Source organism: Arvicola amphibius, chromosome X (assembly GCF_903992535.2).
Source record: "Arvicola amphibius chromosome X, mArvAmp1.2, whole genome shotgun sequence".
NCBI lineage: Eukaryota > Metazoa > Chordata > Mammalia > Rodentia > Cricetidae > Arvicola > Arvicola amphibius.
This window is the reverse complement of record NC_052065.1, coordinates 87,090,898-87,108,560: the sequence shown is the minus strand read 5'-3', so window position 1 is coordinate 87,108,560 and position 17,663 is coordinate 87,090,898. Positions and strand designations below refer to the sequence as shown.

Here is a 17,663-nt window from a genome sequence, read left to right as displayed (position 1 = left end):
AGGACCCTCAACACATCAAAAATATTTAATAATGAGTCAATTTTGAAAATTAAACTAATAGACACTAGGTATGCTCAAAGTAATAATCATGAGACATTTCTACACAGAAGGCTTTATCTAATCAAGCTGCAGTTTTTGTCATGTGGATGGGCTTTTAGTTATTTTTCCCACAAATTAGTATAATGAATACTAGTCATTGGTATTTATTTAAATTTCAAAACTTTATTTTTATGAATTTGAATTTTCTACTTGAATGGTGTCAGAAGAAAAGGAAGAGTGCCTGAGAAGTACTCTGTCTCCATGACCAATAACAACTTGATGCTTTATATTCAGAAGAAAGCCACAAGGCTATCAGCTATCTAAAACTACAGGCCAATTCTGGATGTTGTTTCTGTCAACACAAATTAAAGGTTCCTTTTTACAAGATTGGCTTGATTTACTAGACATCTGACATGGGAATTTCACATATCCCAGCATTTGGTTTGGATTCCAGAAATCTTTCTTGATAAAATTTTGATTCTATGGCTATCCAAGAAAACATTTCCAGACTCACTGTAAAGATAAAATAAAAACTAGGTGAAAGATGTTTTATGGATGCTGAGATGCTTTGGAAACCCTTGATGTAGACAAAAGAAAGCCATGTGAGACCATCTGATGTTCCACATGACTCACTTGTGCATTCTGCTCTTCTTGAAGATAGTATTTGCATTTCAGAAAAAAACCTCACAGTTCTTTTTTTTAAAGTCCTTTCTACAAGCATCTATTTTGAAGAGCAAAGTGGACTTAAAATCTAGAATATCAAAGTTATGCTTGCTGTAAGAATTTAAATAATAAAGATTTATTCAGCCGGGAAGTGGCAGTATATGCCTTTAATCCCAGTGCCTGGGAGGCAGAGGCAGGTAGCTCTCTGTGAGTTATAGGCCAGCCTGGTCTACAAAGAGAGTTCCAGGACAGCCAGGGCTACACAGAGAAAGCCTGTCTCAAAAAACCAAACAAACAAACAAACAAATAAATAAATAAATAAATAAAATATTTATTTAACCTATAAGTATATAGCAATAAAAAGTAGACCTCAGTGAAGAAATTTAGGATCTGATTACATGGAACACATGTTCAGAAATAATAGCTTTCCCATATTATAAACAGTGTTGTCACCTGCACAAAGGAACCCAAACATTTTTGTAAATTTTAATCACCTTTATCAGCCACCATTGGAATAAACAATGCTTGAAGGTCCCAGCTGTGTACTGTGTTCTTAAGAGATTTTTCTTAACTACAAGTGACAGTTGTTCCTGAATTTATGGTACTTTTACCAGCCACTGTTTGCTAATTGCAAATCAGATTTCCAAACTGATCAAGCACACTGTATCTAATTTGAGTAGTAAAAAATATAGCTGTGTGAGAAAGTCTGCTACTAAAGAAAACTAAACCATTATCTGGGACTTGGGAATCCTTGTTCTATAGACATATTTTATGAACTCCCATACTGTAGCCTATATTATGCTATACTATTTCCTTCTCTTGAAACACTAGGCGGTATTTCTTTTAATTCAAAATGAAACTGGAGTGGAGGAATAAATTGGATTACAGTACAATTTCTCAACATTTAATTATTTTAACTGGATCTATGCTTTAAAATGAATTACCCATCATTGTCGATAAAGTCTTGGCTAACTTATTTATATTCTTATGACCTCATCTGTAAAACTGAGTAAGATAACTTATATTTCAAAAGACAGGAATTTTCCCATAGTCAAAAAAATCCTTCTTTTTGACAAAAGGGTTGACTCAGAAACAGAAATGACTCTACTGAACAAAGATATACCTGTGCCCTACCTCAACAGTGGCTCAGGGACATAGCAAGGCTCAGACAGGACAGCTGTGATCTGTGAGCTGGAAGGTTGGATCCTAAACACAAGAACCACAACCTTAACAAAGATTTCTGTTGCCCTCGCCTGCAGCAAAGGCAGAACAAAGTTTGATGTGAGTTTTCAGTGTGGAGCAGTGTTTTCCTGGTGTTCTGGCTTGTAAAATTTAACAATACTTCATGAGTAAGGAAACCACAGGAAGAAAGGAAGCTGGTTTTTCTTTTACATGAACACTATGAAGACTCAAAGTTTAAATTCCTCTATGGTACCATCTTTACTCCTCCCAAGAATTCAGGGCTATTACATGGATTTTAGATATATGTATCTCTTTATTTTTATATATTAGATATGTAAATATATTTTATATTTTATTTATATATATATTTTTAGTTCATTAATGTAGCAGGAACCCTTTGCCTCAATGCCCTTCCATCGACCTGACTTACCCTAAACTGTATTCAGATGAAAAATGTATTGCACCGTTTTAACCTCTACAAAGCCTGTTTTAAATGAGTCAGAATTGCATATCTCATACTTAAATTTCACTCAACCTCTGTATTAGTCCATAATCTCATTACATGCAAAAGGCAGTTTCACTAGGTGCCAAGATGCATGGACAATCCCCCATCCAAAATTCATACAGTGATGGGTGTGATTTGATTCTCCATTAGAGAGGAAAAGCTAGCCTATTTCTGAGGCAACCAGATTAGTGAAGCTCAAGCAGTTTCCTTTTTGCCTTTATTTGTGGATAAGCTGGCCATATCCTGACAGGCTGCACGCATGAAAAGACTCCAAAGATAGCAAAGCCGAAATTGAATCTTCTGGTAGTGGGTGGAGGTACGTGGATGGGAAGCTCATTTTTTTTTTTTTTTTGGTTTTTTTTTTTTTTGAGACAGGGTTTCCCTGTAGTTTCTAGAGCCTCTCCTGGAACTAGCTCTTGTAGACCAGGCTGGCCTCGAACTCACAGAGATCCGCCTGCCTCTGCCTCCCGAGTGCTGGGATTAAAGGCGTGCGCCACCACCGCCCGGCTGGGAAGCTCATTTTTATTACAAGAGTGCAGACTGACTAACTATAGTGGGTATAGCAGATGTTACTGATGCACCCCAGACTCCAGTTACTAGATGGATGCACCTCTCTGCTAGCTGCTATGAGTGTCGGCTGCAAAAGAGTCATATTTGAATATTTGTCAGAGCCACTTTGTGGAATCAAAACCTCTCTCGTCTCAACTTACACTATCTGTGAACCCTGTCTCTCTCAGTGGATATGGAAGCGTAACTCCCTTATCTCAAGATGGACCAATACCTTCATGCCTTTCTGTTTCAAAGTTTCCTTGATCTCAGACTAAGGCTAGACTCTAGCTGAACTGTGTTTCTGCCTAGATTCTTTGGCTGTATGCTGCTATGTACATATAAGTTTCACCTAAGAGTACTCCTTCAGTAAACCATTTTCATAAAAAATCTTTGTCTCAGATTTTATTTCTCAGGAGTCCTGCTTAACTTACTAGAAACCGATTTGTTCCACTTCTGTATATGTTCTCCAGTTTCGTTTTCTCAATCAATCTAACTCTATTTTCTTTACTCATAGAGTTTATGCCAGCATTTCACTGAGTTTGTTTCCCCCCAACCCTGAGCCCATTAGGAATAATGAATGGGGTTTGGAGTGAGAGGTTTTCATCTTGTTAAAATGAAAATGCTCCTACACACACACACACACACACACACACACACGGATGCACGCACTCACGCATGCACGCACACACACACACATGCACAAGCAAGGAGAAAAAAGAGCTGTTTATGAGTCTCTTGAGCAGATGGGACCTTTGTCCTGCTCCTCTACAATCTACAAAACAATAGTAACTCAATGCTGATGGCCATATGATACACTTGGCAAGCTGGGTCTCACCCAGGTCCCCAGCCTCCCTATTCCTTCTACACTAGTAGGAGGGAAAAGATGGCTATAAACAACTCATTGATAAGCTTGTAGACACTTGACTGAGGAATATTCCAGAAGCAGATAGTGTGAAAACATATACCCCCATGTATGTTGGCTGCATGTAACCCCAGTCCACCCTCTGATACCTGAAAACTTCTTCCTCCATCCTGCCTTCTTAAGTCACCAAAGCCAATCATTTCTGCTTTCATCACTGCCCTGACCTTTAGAAGACATGAATGAAATGAGAAAGAGGTTACGTTCCCATGGGCCCTACTGATCAACAATGAAGCACTCCAAGCTTAAAAGCTGTGCGATTGCCCTCCACCCCCAGGCCAGTGGTCTCCAATCAGTACTTCCCCTCACATCAAACTGCAGGGTTCAGAATTAGGATGGGTTTCCTCTGCTTCTTCCTGTTCCTTCCTAGGCCACAGTCATAGCCCGCCAAAGAACAGATCTGTTACCTGGTCTCTATCTGTAAGAGTCAGAAGTGGTGAATGAGTACAAGGAAATGTTGTTTTCGGGATACAGCAGGGAAGCTGCATATTAATAACTCACAGGAGTTGAGGCAGCATCCACAAGACCTACGAAAACCCAAACCAGGAAAAACCACTCATGGAGAAGTGGGCACAAAGTCCCCACTCTTAGTTTAGGAGCTATTGGTAACTGATCGCTTCTGGCAAGGGGGTCAGTTTTCTTTAAGAGCATAAACGCTGGTAAATTGAGCATGTTCCTTTGGAAGACCACATATCCAAGAAAATCTTGGGCAGCCCAAATTGGCCTATGTGGGTTTTTCAAAAAAACACCAAGTTGGGTGTGTTGGGAAGGGGGTGTGGCATGTGGAGGAGGTGAGGGAAGGTGTGAACATAATCTAAACACATTGAATGAAATTTTCAAAGAACAAAAACAACAGCCAAAAGGAACCTCTGTCTGGACAAGGTTTCAATACGTGTGTGTGTGTGTGTGTGTGTGTGTGTGTGTGTGTCTGTGTGTGTGTGTGTGTGTGTGTGTATTAGAACATTATTCTGCCATACAAAAGAAATCATGTCAATAAATGGATAGAACTGAGGGTCTTTGGTTGCCAAGAAATAAGATGGATACAACTGAAAAATCTTTATGTTAAGCAAAATCAACCAGTCTCAGAAAGATAGATATTGCATGTTTTCTTGCAAATATGGTGCCCAAAAGAAAAATCCTGAATGGAGGAAGCGTATTAAGAAGGAAGGAGATTGGGAAGGGAGTAAAAGAGGGTGCTATGTAAGTAGTCTACCACTGAGCTATATTCCCAGGCCTTTAAAGTTCACCTTTGATAAAACATAATATTATAAGGGAAATATGGTGATACACAGGGAGAGAGAATCTTAAGCAGAAAGGCAAACAAATATAAAGGCTCTATGGAGGGTTTGGGGCCAATTTGGCCCAGGCATATCAAGGAAGTTAGGATGATTAAAGAAAGGAAAGATGAGGCATAAGTGTTGTAAGTCTGACTCTGGCAGACTCTTGTCAGTTGTAGTGAGGATATTTGTATTTATTTTAAACAATTTAGGAAGGGGGTTGGAGTTTACAATAGTGTTAAAATGTCTAGAAGCGTTCAAAATATACAGTAGGTTACCAAAGTGACAAGAATGACTGCTCTATTCTCATCAGTCTTGACAACAGCAAGTCAATAGAAAAAAGAAATCTACATCAAAGCATTTGAATTTTGGGGATTGTACCTAGGTGTACCTAGGTCTCACGCAAGCAGGCAAGCACTCAACCACCGAAACTCAGTGGTTAGTAAATTAAATTAAAGTAAATTATAGCTCAGGACTTAGTAAATTAAACCAGTCATTCTTAAAATTTCAAACTGTTAATAAAAAGAAGAGGGAAAGCTTCATTTATGTAGTAAAGAATTATATGTAATTAAGTGATTCATTATTGGTTAAATTAAATTAGATATAAAAGAAAACATCCTTAACCTGATAAAGAATACATGAAGCTCTCTGACCTGGTAGATTTATCACTCCCCTGTGGCTACCAGGACAAGTTGTTTCCACTCATTGATATTATTTATGAATATTACTTTTGTGTGATACCAGTAAACAAGTAAAAATAACCTTGAAAAAGATGTATGTTCCACTAAGGGATAAAACAAAGGAGAAAAATGAGGAGGCTCTCGAAAAAGTAATGGTCAAACCAAGGAAAATAAAGAAAAGGAAACTTGAATATTAGAAGGGAAGAAACAGCCAACATAAAAAATCTTAAGGTTTCATCCTATTTTGGATTTGGCATGTATAAATTGGAATTACGTGTTTTGTTGGCAATTTAATTCTAAAAGTAGTACACGGAGAGAGACTATCAACTAATGATAACTCAGGGTTAGGAACGTTTTTTATACCTTTTTAATATATGAAAATAATTTCTATTTCTGATTTCCTATTTTTTAACAGACATTTTCAAAGTTTGTATGAGTATGTGTTAGTATTTAGTTCTCTTTTCTTGACATAAAATCATTTTGTCATTTCTGTATAATGGTATGCTAAAAACAAAAACAAATCTTGCCTTTTTATTTATTTATTTATTTATTTATTTATTTTCCATTCAAAAATTTACACTTCCCTCCTCCCATTCCCCTCCAGCTCTCCCACTCTCCCTCCTTCCTCCCCCTCCCTGCTTGAGAGAGAGCTGGGAATCCTGCCCTGTGGGAAGTCCAAGGCCCTCCCCCCCTACATCCAGTCCTAGGAAGCTTTGCATCCAAATAGACTAGGGTCCCAAAAAGCCAGTCTATGCAGTAGAAACAAGTCCCAGTGCCTTTATCAATGGCTTCTCAGTCAGCCCCCATTGTCAGCCACATTCAGAGAGTCCGGTTTGATCACAGGCTCGTTCAGTCCTGGTCCAGGTGGATTTGATTAGAGTACTACTCAGCTGTAAAAAACAATGACATCTTGAATTTTGCATGCAAATGGCGGAAATAGAAAACACTATCCTGGGTGAGATAACCCAGACCCAAAAAGATGAATATGGTATGTACTCACTCATTAGTGGACTCTAGCCATAAACAAAGGACACTGAGCCTATAGTTCACAAGCCTATAGTTCACAAGCCAAATAACAAGGTGAACCCAAAGAAAAACATTTATAGATCCTCCTGGAAATTGGAAGCAAACAAGATCGCTGGGCAAATCTTGCCTTTTTATAATCGAGAGTGCTTGTCCAGAATGTCTCTCGATGGAAATTGAATTTCTCAATCAAATATTTTGATTGAACATTTGGAATTCATAAAGGATGAATTTAGGAAGAATATAAATTTACATTCAGACTTATCCATATACTTGAAAATCACTGCATCTTTGTCCTATTTAAAATTTATCCCTGTTTTGGTAATAATAAAAATAAAATTTCAGGGCTGGAGAGATGGCTCAACCATTAAGAACACTGACTGCTCTTCCAGAGGACCCAGGGTTCAATTCCCAGCACCCACATAGCAGCTCACAACCATCTGTAATTCCAGTTCCAGGGAACCCAACACCCTCACACAGACATACATTCAGGCAAAACACCAATGTACCTAAATATAAGTAAAGAAATTATAAAACAATAAAATTTCAAAAACAGAAAGGAGGAAGCATTTAATATAAAACTACTCAAACCGAAAGTGTCACCTAAGAACTATTGGAACTATTAAGATATCAAAAACTTGGCAAGCAGAAAATAAATATACAAGTAGAATATTTTCTCCTAAATATCAAGTTTCCTATCAGAAACTGTAGTTCTAGAAATAGTGGTTGGGCTGGAGAGATCAGTCAAGGGTGAAAAGTGTTTGCTGCTCTTGCAGAGGACCAAGTTCCGCTCCCAACACCCGTATCCACTCACTCATCACTGCTGCAACTCCGCCTCTAGGGAATTCAGCCTCCTCTATGGCCTTCACAGGCACCCATATACTTGTGGCATGCACACACAGACACACATACACCTAAAAAAAGTAATTTTTTAAAGAAGTGGTGTTTTTACCATGAAGATGACTAATAATTTAGAAAAATTAGCAAATAATGTAAATTAGATAGCTGAAGACATGTGTGAAACAGAAAAGGTAACATGAAAATGGACAGTCGCTCACGTGCATGCTCCTAGGGAGGAAGTCTTGATTTTACAATAACGAAGTTCCACAAGTGAATCTGCAGACTTACTGCTATTACAATACAGAGACCAATGCCTATTCCTGTTATGATCTCTGCTTCATTTGAACTTGATCAATACGCATAAATGTACTTATAAAAATGTGCTTTAAAAGAAAACCAGAAATTGTTAGCTGTGGCTGGGAATAGAAAAGCTGCAAGATTCTTTCTTCCTATATATCTTCTGTTATTTCTTTATTGTTTGATTTAGTTTTTCTCTCATGCTGGGAGGTTAAATCAGGACTTGAAACCTGCTTAGTAATACTATTACTAGGCAAAAGAGAATTATTTTCATTTTTGGTTTTGCAAGATAGGGTTTTCTCTGTGTAGCCCTTTCTGTTCTGGAACTCACTCTGTAGACCAGGCTGGCTTCAAATTCAGAAATCCTCCTGCCTCTGCCTCTGCCTCCTGAGTGCTGGGATTATAGGTGTGAGCCACCATCATCTGGCTGACAAAAGAGATTCTTAAATCTCAACTAATACACAAACTATTGTTAGGCCATTCTATTAGCACTTAATATCAGAGAGATGGATTGCAGACCCTTTGAAAAACTGTCGAGGTCAAGAACCTCTAATTCCACCTCCTAAAATCACTTTAGATCCACACACAATCAAAAACAAAGCCTTTAGTATGAATATAATTCAGATTGACCACAGAGTTAGCTAAGAATCAACGCCTAATAGAAGTTAATCACTGTGGCCACTGGACATTGTAGTTTTTGGGTCTCGACATATATTTGGCGAAGGGAGCACCAAAGTAGATGAGGACTGGCAGTTACTCTGCAGCAAAATTAGGATCCTACTGGTTGCTTGAAGAAAAGGGAGCCAGAGGTCAGAGGTCCAGCAGACTGCAATTTTCAGACCAGGTAGTAGTAGTACATGGGATATTAAAGAAAGCATTCACTATGACACTGTGTGAAAGGATATACATCAAGCCAATCTAACAACTGCTTCCCCCAACAATCAATTCTGTATTCCTCGAAATATTCAGCTCCAGAAGCAGATGGGAAGAGAGCAATCTCTTCCATGCATTGCTGAGTTACCCCTAAGAGAGGAATGTCTAAAGGCATTCACCCATGTCACCATTTTGATGACCTGTCCATGGATATTTTGGGAGTAAGCAACCGAGTCAGATGACTGCAAGCAGGGAATAACATTAAGGGCTCAGGAGTGTGGGAGGGGGTTTTGAGACAGCAGCTTCTATCCTTCTTACCAGGGCAAGAAGGAGTTTACAATCCTGCATCCTTCACACGATTACTTTTCTTAGCCCTGAAACTCTTCTTTCCATCTAAAGATGAATCACTGAGCAGGAATCTAACCCATGGACAGGTGTTCAAAATTGTCATGGTTACAGCCATGAAATTACAGGAGAGTCACACAGCAGAAAGCAACAGCATGATAATGTTAAATAAATGTATTTCTCTAACCGGACCAGAGGAGATCATTTATTTACTCAACTTAAAAGCTATACCAGAAGAAAAGTAGGATATTATTTATCAAAAATAAATAAGACAGGGCAACTGAATGCATCTTCACGGATCAATTTACAGATCATATGGAAATATGTTGATATCATCAAGAAAAATACATTTTAGCATGCTTCGAAACCTATTTCCCACTTGGCCAATAGAATTCATTTTCTGTGTGATTTGTTAATTTTGGCTAATTTTTATCACACAGAAAATGAATTCTGGTTTTAAACAAAACGTTTCTGCCGGTTTTTGATAGTATTTCCCACACTTAGTTCTTGTTTTGTTGTATCTTCTTCCTGTAAGAATAAAGCTGTAGTCATGGTTTTTTAAAACAAAGGAGTCTTCCAGAAGTACAGATCTCACCTCCAATCCTTGTCTCCTCTCTGATGCTCACCCCTTATCTAAACAGGAGCAGAAACTCAAACACAAGGGAAATGGTGGGAACTGGGCAGAGACTGGAGGATGGGGAATGGAGGGGAAAGCTTGGAGTAATGGGAGTGGGGAGTGAAAAATGTCAACAATTCTCCCAGAAGCTGCAGCTTCTCCCCAGTAACTAGAGAGAACAAATTCATAATAGAGAGAAGGGGCTGCTTTTAGCCTGATGTTACAAAGGCAATGAATGATTGACAGGACCTGATGTGGTGGGATAAGGCAGGAGTGGGGATAAAGGAGGGAGCTCCTGCTCCTGGTGGGAGTGGAATTCCGGGACCCAAGCTTACTGGCAAAGAGTCCCTCACGTGACCAAGAGCTGACGTGGGCAAAGGTACTTAAAGCCTTGACGGCCATCCCTGCCATCTTCCTCCGGGTACCAACGCCATAACGCTGCACACTGCCAGGCGAGAAGAAAATTCCCTCAGAAGTGGACAGGTGGGTGTGAGAATGAACATTCCCGGGACCAGGGAGTTGCAAATAGCCTAGGGTTACTGAAGGTCAAGGCCTCGGGTGCTTCTGCATCCTCTGCCGGCCACGGTTTTCCAGACCCTAGGATCTCCGGGGCAGCGGACGAGAGGGGAGGAGGGGAATGAAAGGACTATCCGTTGTATGGAAGAAACCGCTTACTTCTCTCCCGCTGTTTTGCGGTTTTGTTTTTGACGCTCAGGCTCGGTTCTCTACTTACGGTGCTGTTTTGAGAAGGGCAGGCAAGAGAAATAAACGTGGCAGCTCATTCAAACCCAACAAGGAGGTGGGGATCGGGTGGCTAGATGGGCTTGAAATTTGGAAACAATCGGTATTTTTCATTCCCATCCTCCCTTTTCAGACTACCTTGCTGCCACAACCCTGCCCCCTCCCCTCCCCTCCCCTTTCCCCTCCCCTCCCCCCAATCCTTCTAGGGTACTAGGAAATGGGTGTGCCAGCTTCTGTAGGAGAGATGGCGGATTTGGCGTTGTACGGGCTTCACAGGCTGGGGGACCGTGAGCGATCTGGTATTAAATCGTCATGCTAACTGCCAGGCTGCTTTCCAGACACCTGCGGCCCACAGAGCCCTTCATCCTGCCTGGTCTTTTCAGCCCTGAAAAAAAAAGGAATTCGGGTATGCAGGCTATAGAAATGGCGGTTATCTGGGGATTTGGGGTGGGGGAGGGAAGCGGGGCCCAGAGCAGAGAAACCACGGAAAATCAGGACCCTGAAACTGAGGAGGTGGGCCTAGCGGCCCTTGTTCTGCAGGAAGGTGGGGGCTGAAGAACGGCTGAGCATAGGCGAGGAACACTAGAATATCTGGCAGGAATACCCCATGCCGCATCTTAGCCAGCGCTCTGCCTCGCCCCCTCCGCCTCGATGCAGCAGAAGGGGTGTGGCACTGTATCTCAGAAAAATGGCGGCCGGGGGGTGGGGCGAAATAGAAGGGGACGTTGAGTGCCTGGGGAGCCTACGCAAACGGGGGGGGGCGAGGATGGGGGGTCGGGGGGAGATGGTGAGAGAGGCAAGGAGAATTAAAGAAATTGAAAGGTGGAGTTCTTCCTCATCGTGGAGTGCAGATGGGAAAAGGCTAACAGTAGGGCTCTTGTTCTGGATGCTGATATGTCCACCAGGTTCTTAGTCTGCGCCTGCAGTCTCTATTTCTGCCCTTCAGCCTGCCCTCAGCATGAAGCTCAGGCTGAACTAAAGGAAGGAGAAAGACCTCAGAATTCTTGCAGGTCAGTGTTTGGGGTGGCCCTTTGGCAGAGGCCAGAACATGGCACCGACACACCTCCCCCTGCATGTTTTCTTTCTGTAAGATACCTTTGTTCTGGCCTGTTCTTTTTGGTGCAGGGAAAGGGGCATATGGGATCTCTAATTTAAATTAATCGTTGGGGGAGAAAAGGAGGAGTCCTGAGAGATTTTTTGGCCCATCAGAATGCAAATCAGGGGAGAAACAATTGTCTCTCTGCCAAAGGCTCAAAGCCACCTGTCATTTACCCACAGATCCCTCTACCTTTAGGCTCTGCAGCTGCCAGCACGGTGGGAATTGCTCCTGATCCCAGGAACTTGGTATGTATATGTGTACTATCTGAGGGCTTTTGAATGGGGGTGGAGGTATCGCAGGTGAATGTCAGATTTCACACTCTGCCAGATTTCCATGCCCTCCCCGCTTAGGGACAACTAAATGGTAGATGCTGGCACTGGGAAGGTGAACTAGAGGTAAGATAAGACTCTGATCTCCGCATCAACAAGTGTGGCCTTCCACACCTGTGTCCCCAAGCGCTCCCCTAAGTTTAGACACAAAGTGAGCCCAAACCCTGTGCCTCTCACTTCTATCGTTTACTCCTACTAGGTCCAGCTCAGTTTGCAGCCTCAGAAGACCTTTCGAACCAGAGTTTGAGAGCCTCGTTTTGACTGGTGCATACGTTCGTTCCACTTAAGCAACGTGGATCAGAGAATTGTTGCAGGTGTATCATGAGCCGTACTCGGGATGCTGGCTGCGTAGCTGCTGGAATAGTGATCGGGGCTAGCGCCTGGTACTGTGTCTACAAATACACTAGAGGAAAAGACCAGAAGAAGAAGAGACCAGCCAAATCCAAGAACCGGGCTTCGGTGGGTACTGGAGCCAGGGCTAAAGGTGGACTAAAAGCAGGATTCACAATTGACCTTGGGCCAGGGTTCAATCCCCTAGCCTCTGTCAGTGCTGAGACAATGAATAAGACCCAAGGGAAAACATCCACTCGTGCCACAACTGCAGCTGAAAAAATGGTGCCAGCTGCACCCAGCCCTAAGGTTCAGAATGGGGCAGAAAGTAAGGCCCAGGAGGCCAATGGGGCTGGGACTGAGCCTACTACCAAATCAGTAGTCGTGACTTCAGCTGCCAGTGCAGTTACACCTCAACCCAAGGTGGCAGAGGTTCCCACAGCTGCGGGGGCCCCACAAATAGTAGTGACTCCCAAAGTGGCAGAAGCTCCCGGTACCACGCAGGCTACTGGGATAGCAGCACTCCCTGGGTCAGCAGTACTTCCTGGGGTAGCCCAGTCTCCTGGGACAGTAGTACCTTCCCCATCAATAGCACCTTCTATGCCAACAGCACTTCCCTGGGCTGTAGCACCTCCTGGGGTAGTCCAGTCTCCTGGGCCAGCACCACCAACCATGGCAGTACAATCTCTTGTGCAAGCAGCACCTTCCTGGACAGTCGTAGCTCCCCCTGGGGCAGTCTACATTCCCGTGGCAGCCCACTTTACTGGGCCAGCAACTGCCAGGGTAACCCAGTCTCCTGGGACAGTGGTGCCTCCCCTTCCACCCCAGTCTCTTGGGACAGCAATGCTTTCTAGGGCAGTCCAGTCTCCTGGGGCAACAGTGCATCCTGGGATAGGCCAGTCTCCTGGGGTAGTAGTGCCTCCCAGGGCAGTCCAGTATTCTGGGGCAGCAGTTCCTGCCATGACAGGAGTCCCTTCTGGGGCAGCAGTGCCTGCCATGACAGGAGTCCCTTCTGGGACAGCAGTGCCTACCATGACAGGAGTCCCTTCTGGGGCAGCAGTGCCTGCCATGACAGGAGTCCCTTCTGGGACAGCAGTGCCTACCATGACAGGAGTCCCTTCTGGGGCAGCAGTGCCTGCCATGACAGGAATCCCTTCTGGGGCAGCAGTGCCTGCCATGACAGGAGTCCCTTCTGGGGCAGCAGTGCCTGCCATGACAGGAGTCCCTTCTGGGACAGTAATATCTGCCATGACAGGAGTCCCTTCTGGGGCAGCAGTGCCTGCCATGACAGGAGTCCCTTCTGGGGCAGCAGTGCCTGCCATGACAGGAATTCCTTCTGGGGCAGTAGTGCCTGCCATGACAGGAGTCCCTTCTGGGGCAGTAATATCTGCCATGACAGGAGTCCCTTCTGGGGCAGTAGTATCTGCCATGACAGGAGTCCCTTCTGGGGCAGTAGTATCTGCCATGACAGGAGTCCCTTCTGGAGCAGTAGTGCCTGCCATGACAGGAGTCCCTTCTGGGGCAGCAGTGCCTGCCATGACAGCAATCCCTTCTGGAACAGCAGCATTTGCTAGGGCACCAACATCTACCCAGAGGGCAGCAACCACAGGCGTCATGCAGATCCCTAGGGTGGCAGCACCTACTGAAGCCACAGAGGCTCCTAGAATGGCAACACCTGCCATGGTAGCTGGGGCCTCTCTGCCAGTGCTTTCTGGGGCCGCCGAGACTCCTGGGCATTCAGGGTCCTCTAAGACAGCAGCCACTGGCAAGAAAGCTGGAGCTCACACTGGGGCTATACCTAAGTCTGGGTCAGCCGCTGGCGCTGTGCCCAAAGGTGGAGGCAAAGGTGGAAACAGGAACCGGAATGGAGGCAAGGGCAAAAACAGAAAAAACAAGGTTGAAGTGGATGAATTGGGGATGGGCTTCCGCCCTGGTGACGGGGCTGCGGCAGCCGCTGCAGCTTCTGCTAATGGCGGACAGGCTTTCCTAGCAGAGATTCCTGAATCTGAGGAGGGGGAGTCTGGGTGGACTGATACAGAGTCGGATTCTGACTCTGAACCTGAGGTTCAGCAAAGAGGGAAGGGGAAGAGAACCATTCCCATGCATAAGCGCCCCTTTCCGTATGAAATTGATGAGATTCTGGGCGTCCGAGATCTCAGGAAAGTCCTAGCCTTGCTTCAGAAATCCGATGATCCTTTCATCCAGCAAGTAGCCCTGCTCACCCTGAGCAACAATGCCAATTATTCATGTAATCAAGAAACAATTCGAAAGTTGGGAGGCGTCCCGATTATTGCAAACATGATCAACAAAACTGACCCCCATATTAAGGAAAAAGCCTTAATGGCCATGAATAACCTGAGTGAAAACTACGAAAACCAGGGCCGACTGCAGGTGTACATGAACAAAGTGATGGACGACATCATGGCCTCTAACCTCAACTCGGCAGTACAGGTCGTTGGGCTCAAATTTTTAACAAACATGACTATTACTAATGATTACCAGCACCTGCTTGTCAATTCCATCGCAAACTTTTTCCGTCTGCTATCCCAGGGGGGTGGAAAAATCAAGGTCGAAATTTTGAAAATACTTTCAAATTTTGCTGAAAATCCAGATATGCTCAAAAAACTTCTCGGTACCCAGGTGCCGTCATCCTTTAGTTCCCTTTATAATTCTTACGTGGAGTCGGAAATTCTTATTAATGCTCTTACTCTGTTTGAGATTATCTTTGACAACCTCAGAGCAGAAGTGTTCAACTACAGAGAATTCAACAAGGGTTCCCTGTTTTATTTGTGTACTGCATCTGGGGTGTGTGTTAAGAAAATCCGAGCCTTGGCAAATCACCATGACCTCTTGGTGAAAGTGAAAGTTATCAAACTGGTAAACAAATTCTGATTTGTGCCCTCAAGATCTGTGATGTCTCAGTTTTCCAATCTGGAAGCATTAAAAATGAGATGTTATTGCTTTTCTCCTTGTGTGTATAGTAAAGGAGTTCTTTCAGCTGCTAGTTTAGAATAATGTGTCATTCAGAGTGATGTTGTTGTTTGTGACAGTCACCAGCTTTAAGCTGAACCATTTTCTGAATACCAAATAGTCCTGTAGTCCTATAGTACTGAAGACCCATTTGTGATTTCAATTGTGCTGCTTGAGTGGAATATTTTTCCTGAGTCCTCTATGTGAGTTGATAATGAACCTGTCCATGAATGGCGTACTCTGCCCTTACTTGTTTTGACTTGAATTTTGTCACCAAAGACTTCATATGTGTATCACCAATAAAGTTGTGTGTTGCAAATTGGAAGAAATTGTTGTAATGCTTGAATTAAAAGTCTAGCTGCAGAGGTAAGGGACATGAATACAGATGGACTGCTAATAGTACGGGGGCACTTGCTCACTATCAGATACTTGCTAGCTGGGAGGATGGAGCAGAACTTCAATGAAGGATGCACTTAAACTGAGCCTGAAGGACAGAATAAAGAGTGGCCTGCAAGGGAGAAGTGGTCTGAAGAAAGGCCTGGGGTGAGAATTCTGTTCCTATGAGAGGGAGGAAGATAATTTTCCTGAAACAGAAAAATAGCAGCTGCAGAAGAAGAGTGAGAAAAGATAAAGATGAGAACTTGGGGTGAGGAAGTTATTTTGTTTGCTTGTTTTGTTTCGTTTTGAAGGTCTTAAAACACCAGTTTGGGTACCGAAATATCCTGTCATTCAAGGAGTAGCAGGACATTTTAAAATATACGTATATGAAAGGAAACACGGGGAGATAGCTCAGTTTGTAAAGTCTTTACCTCTCAAGTGTGAGGGTTTGAGTTTGATTCCCAGTAACCACTTAAAAATGCTGGGTGTGATAATGCCCATTTGTAATCTTGGCCCTGGAGGTAAAGAGACAAGAGGATCCCTGTGACTCACTGGCCAGCCAGTCTAGTAGCCTAATTGATGAGCTTCAGAGACCCTGTATCAAAGGAAGAATGGCATTCCTGATCATGACACCTCAGTTTGTCCTCTGGTCTCTACACATTTGTGCACACATATGAACACACACGTAAAAGTGAAAAGTAATCTAGCGGTAGTGTGCATAATGGAGTGAAGCTGGCATGGGCCTAGGGGTTGGGATAAAATAAAAGCAATTGTTTGAAAGTTTTAATAAACCAAGCCTGAAATGAAGAATGGTGAAGTGGAGTGGTAGTAAGACACGTTTGCACATGAGAGCAAGTGTATGCTTGCGCGCGCGCGCACACACACACACACACACACACACACACACACACATCCAAGACCTGCCACTTGACAAGTTCTGACAGGGAAGAGCTCTCTTAGGCAACTGTGAGGGCCCACATAGTGACCAAATAAATTCTCATTTAAGATGGGAAAAAATCAGAGCAATAGAATGACCTTTGGTGCTGACCCCTGGTAGCTTTCTCAAAGCTAGAGGTCAGCTCAGCCCTCCTTTGGAGAGGGGGCTGAGATGAGGTTTTTCTTATATCCTCACCCCTACTCCTTAGTTTTCCTCCTAGGGTAGAGCTGAATGAAGGCTTTGGAGCCTAGAATTGCTTTTACCCAGTTTTACTGGTATTACACCCATTGTCATGCAGTAAATAATAGCATTGCTGTAATGAGATAGACTCATGGTTTTCTGAATCCTTAATAAGGAAAGCCTGAAAATATGTCAGTCCTGACCTAGTCGTGCCTTTTTTAAGTAAGTATTCATTATTTATTTATTAACATTTTTTTCATTTATTTTGCATACCATCCCCATTTTCCCTTCCCTCATCTCCTTTCATTACCTTCCTCCCCCCACCTCCCATTTCTCCCCCATCTGCTCCTCCTCCATCTCCATTCAGAAAGGGGCAGGACTCCCATGGGCTAGCATAAAACATGGCACAATCAAGTTGAGGTAGAACCAAGCTCCTCCCACTGAATCAAGGCTGGGCTCATAGTCGTGTCTTTTTCTGCATGACTTCGAGTGTGTATTTATTTGAGCTCATTCACTGCAGACGGGCACACCAGAAGCTGTGAGCTTAATCCCAATTGCCAAGGTAATCCAGTCATCTTCCTTTGCTCAGACTGACCCTGGAAACTTTTATCCCCTTAAATGAAACCTATTCTGTACAAAATGTATATATCCTGACTTATAAATGAGCAAAATAATTATAATAGATATTGTGTTTCCTAAAATCTAGATTTGAAGGTCTTAAATCATGCTCCATGTAAAAAATCAACAGTAGAAAGTAGATATGTCTGAAGCTTGAAATAGCATTCTTTAAAATATTTAATTTAGTATAATAATAGCAATACTCACTAGAAACTGGGCATCAGCTGTGTGTTATTTTATTATCCCTGAAACATTCCATACGAGTTGGATGGG

The 17,663-nt window shown here is 43.1% G+C and overlaps 1 protein-coding gene across 2 annotated transcripts; it reads left to right on the top strand.

The window, feature by feature from the left end:
* The first annotated feature begins 10,872 nt into the window (after positions 1-10,872).
* Positions 10,873-15,562, top strand: Armcx2 (armadillo repeat containing X-linked 2). Of its 2 annotated transcripts, none has more exons than XM_038316828.1 (4): positions 10,873-10,955; positions 11,455-11,559; positions 11,844-11,893; positions 12,177-15,562. In XM_038316828.1, the coding sequence occupies exon 4, from the start codon at positions 12,299-12,301 to the stop codon at positions 15,197-15,199; it is 2,901 nt and encodes a 966-aa protein (XP_038172756.1). In that variant the 5' UTR covers positions 10,873-10,955; positions 11,455-11,559; positions 11,844-11,893; positions 12,177-12,298; the 3' UTR covers positions 15,200-15,562. The 2 variants fall into 2 exon arrangements, with proteins under 2 accessions (XP_038172756.1, XP_038172757.1); XM_038316829.1 differs by having other exon boundaries at positions 11,828-11,893.
* The last annotated feature ends 2,101 nt before the right edge of the window (positions 15,563-17,663 follow it).